The 4,096-nt window shown below is 46.4% G+C and overlaps 1 protein-coding gene across 2 annotated transcripts in view; it reads right to left on the bottom strand.

The window, feature by feature from the left end:
• KIF3B (kinesin family member 3B) overlaps positions 1–3,616 on the bottom strand; it is a 25,085-nt gene extending 21,469 nt beyond the window's left edge. Inside the window, exons 1-2 of one of the 2 annotated variants that reach the window (XM_021708243.1) lie at positions 2,425–3,610; positions 2,141–2,235 (exon numbers count right to left, since the gene is read on the bottom strand). In XM_021708243.1, the coding sequence (XP_021563918.1) occupies positions 2,141–2,235; positions 2,425–3,547 (1,218 nt within the window). In that variant the 5' untranslated portion in view covers positions 3,548–3,610. Of the gene's footprint in view, positions 1–2,140 lie in introns of both variants that reach the window. The other variant, XM_008049440.1, reaches the window with a different exon arrangement.
• Positions 3,617–4,096: the final 480 nt, after the last annotated feature.

Raw genomic sequence — 4,096 nt, forward strand, 5'->3', positions numbered from 1 at the left:
GTTGTTGTTGTTGTTTTGAGTTGGAGTCTCACTCTGTCACCCAGGCTGGAGTGCAGTGGCACACTCACAGCCACCCCAGTGTTGACCTGCTGGGCTTCGGCGATCCTTCTGCCTCAGCCTTCCAAGTAGCTGGAATTACAGGTGCACACTACCACACCCGGCTAATTTTTGTTTTATTGTAGAGACGAGTTCTCACCAAGTTGCCCAGACTGGTCTTGGATCCATGGGCTCAGAGAATCCACTCACCTAAGCCTCCCAAAAGTGTTGGGATTACAGGCTGAGCCCCTGAGCTGGCCAATTTTTTAAATTTTTTGGTACAGTCAGGGTCTCACAATACTCTCAGGCTGGTCTCAAACTCCTACACTAAAGTGATCCTCCCAAAGTGCTGGAATTACAGGTGTTAGCCACCATGCCTGACCTCTAATATTCTGTTGTTCTATGATTTTATAGTATCCAGGGATTGAGAAAGACAGAAGTAATGTCATTCTCCATAGACAAAATGTCTAAGAGATGCTGTGACCTTGAGGTAATGCTGAATCTTGCCACACTTGGCCTTTGAGAGTTCAACTTCCTCTGAGAGAAGTTGTTTAGAAAATCTAGTTGCCTCTGCCCTTGAATAACAGATGTGATACTAGAAAACAGTAAGCGAGTCACACCACACCCAGTCACACTTGTGGTGCAGCAGTGAGGAGGAGTAAAGTACACTTGACACAGGGCCCCTCGCAGTAAGCCCCTTCCCAGAACAAAGTTACTTCCTAATTGTGTTGAATACGACTCCATTTTCACATCAGGTCTTAAGAGTCCTGGAAGGGTTTAAGACCCTGCCTCTGAAATAAAATAGCACTCAACTCTGTGAAAGGGCTACTATGAAGCCACAGATAGCACAGCACTGCTTCATATAGTGGGGTCAGGGGAGGCAAGAAAGCGAGAACCTGTCATTTTAACATTTGTAAATGTGGACACATTTTTGGGTAGAAATCCAAGTCCACATAACTTTTGTAAGACAGAATCCAGCACTCTGCAGGAACCTGGCTTATGGTTAGCCAGTGGCTATCCTCACACCTCCAAGGCTACCTATGCGCTTTCCTCTGCCATTAAAGCCCAAGCCCAGAGTCCAGGCACCTGAGGGGACAGTACACTGCCACCAGAAAGAAGACAAACAATGGAAGCCTCCACACTCTAGAATACTTCTCAGGGACTGGACAGAAAATGAGGCTGATGTAAGGAGCCTATATTATTGAGGAGGTGGACTCCAAGGGAGTAGCAAGAGGATGTCTTGGGGGTGATGGAAGTGTCCTGTATATTGTATAATCAGAGTACTGCACACTAAAATCACACTAAGATGCCACTCCATATGCAAGCGTTCATCTGATAATCACTAGCATTGTTGAGGATGATGGGCATCCAGAACTCATACCCCGCTGGAAGACACTTCAAGCCACACAGCCCCTTCAGAAAACAATTTGTCCTCATCTTGTGCAGTTGAAGCTGTACATACCTTAGGACCTAATGGTGCCAAACAAGAAGCTTGCACATCCATGTTCTCCCGGAGCCAAGTACAAGACCATGCACAGCAGAATGTGGAAACAATCCACAGTGTCAGAACAGAACACCATGGACTACTTGGAACAGTAATAATGAATGCATCACAGCTACAGGCACCTGTGTATAAATCTCATGAACAAACTGCAGCAGAGGAATTCCATTCATAGAAAAGCAAAATACTATGTGAAATTAACCATGCTTTGAGATGTATACATATATGGTAAAACTACACACAAAAGCAAAAAACAATAAATACCAGCTTAAGGAAGATTGTTATCTCCGGGGAAGGGGAACACAAGGAGCTTCTAAAGATATGGGTGCTACTCTATTTTGTACAATCAGTTGGGGTACATGGTTGTTAGTGTGATTGCTGTTCTTTATACTTTGGGCATAAGTAATAATTATTCTTATTATGAGTTCCATTCTTAATTTCTATAAACTTGAAAATTGTTTTAATTTCAATTTGATTCAACAAGGGTATATTAAGTACTAGATATCATAGAGCTATTGGAAATGCAAAACTGAGAGAAGCATCACCCTTTTTATCAACGAAAAGGCACTGACAAGGACAGGGGACCAAGGAAGGGGATGGTACCTTGATCTTGGCACCCAGCAACTCAGCGGCATCCTTCTCCCGCTGCAGGTCTTCCATTTTTTTCTCCTTCTCCTTCAGCAGCTTCATCTTCTCCTCTGCAACCAAGCTGTGGTCCTCTACAATAGCCCGCTTCTCAATCTCCAGTTTTTCTTGCTGCTCCCGCCAGTAATCATCCTTATCATCCCCTTCCTCCTCACCCTCTTCTCCCTCCTCCTCCTCCTCCTCTTCCCCACCCCCACCACTGCTACCACCTTCCCTCCGCTTCTCTCGTCTCTTCCTCCTGCCAATGGACCGTTTTTCCAGCTGGGCCTTGAGCCGAGCAATCTCTTCCTGGAACTCTCGAAGGAGGGCATCCTTAGGGTCCTCATTGACCCTCGGTTTGTTCTTAATGTTTTTGGCACGGTTGGCATATCGCAGAGTGGTCAGAGTCTCTTCTACATTATAAGAGGCAGGCCCCACATTGGCTACCATCACAGTTTTAGCATTGCCACCGAGGGAATCTTGGAGGAGCCTGGTAAGCTTTGAGTCCCGATATGGAATGTGAGTGCTTTTGCCATCCACTAGGGCAGAGATGACATTACCCAAGGCTGAAAGAGAAAGGTTGATCTTGGTGGCCTCCTTCAATCTTTCCCCTTGTGCACCAGTCTTGGCTTGCCGTTCGCTGCCAGCAAGATCCACAAGGTTCAGTTTCCCTACCCGGATATGGTTTTCTCCATCCAGGCCCACCTCACTGCACTCGATAGTGATCACAAAAATCGCATGGGAACGTGAGCTGTGCTCATTCATGTTGGTTGCACCAACAGAACGGTTCTGGTTTCCTACATTCATCACATGTTCTATCTCCTTCACGCTCTTGGTGACAAAGGAAGACAAGTCCTTCACATACACTCCTGTGTCGGGCCTCTCTTTGAGCTCCAGCCGTTTGGTCTGATCCTTTGAAAGCAGATCTCGGATCTCCTCCTGGTAGATCTCCAAGTAAGAAGCCCTGACCAGATACTGTTGATTCTGGGACCGAGAGATGTGGGTGAAGATGTGGTCAAATGAGTTAGGAATGACTCCTCGTTTTTCAGGGTCACCACGGATTCCTTCCATTGTATAGGTTTTCCCAGTGCCAGTCTGTCCATAGGCAAAAATAGTTCCGTTGAAACCTTGCAGGACGGAGTCCACAAGCGGTCGGAACGTCTCATCATAGAGTTCAAACTGCTTGGCATTCCAGTCATAGACTGCATCAAAGGTGAAGGTCTTGGGCATTTCATGGGCTGTTCCTTTGGGGTTCTTCACAGATACCTGTCCCAGCTTTACGTCCACATCTACCACCTTGACATACGAAGCAGCCTTTTCCTTGCCATTCATGGGCCGACAGCGAACCACCACCCTGACTGACTCTGAACTTTTCAACTTGGACATGATGAACTCTAAACTCTGGGTCAATCTTGAGTGCTGCGAATCCAAAATGTCTCAGGATTCTAAGGTCCTAGGAAAAAAGCAAAAGTACCGTACTTATCAGGGGCTGCTTGAAAGGAGCTGACACACCCAAATCATTTTCGTTTTGCTAACCTTCTGATAGTCATATTTGGTAACTTTACTACAATGTATTTCCTCACAGGATCTTAACCAGCTTCAGTGGTAAAAAGAAAAAAACGCCAGTCCACCAGTACTATTGACTAGCCTATCCTCCCCTCAATCACATATTTGATCTTATCCTCCAGGCTGAGGAAGCTAGAATCCTCTTAAAAGCCTAGCTGAAGACAGGAGCGATGGCTCACGCCTGTAATCCCAGCACTTTGGGAGGCTGAGGTGAGAGGACTGCCCGAGCTCGCGAGTTTGAGACCAATTGGACAACTTGGCAAGACCTCACCTCTACAATAAATCAAAAAATTAGTTGGGTGTGGTGGCTCACGCCTGTAGTTCCAGCTACTTGGAAGGCTGAGGTAGAAGGGTCACCGAAGCCCAGCA

The sequence above is a fragment of the Carlito syrichta genome, unplaced genomic scaffold, assembly GCF_000164805.1.
Source record: "Carlito syrichta isolate Samal-C Ts95f unplaced genomic scaffold, Tarsius_syrichta-2.0.1 Scaffold135610, whole genome shotgun sequence".
In the NCBI taxonomy this organism is placed as follows: Eukaryota; Metazoa; Chordata; class Mammalia; order Primates; family Tarsiidae; genus Carlito; species Carlito syrichta.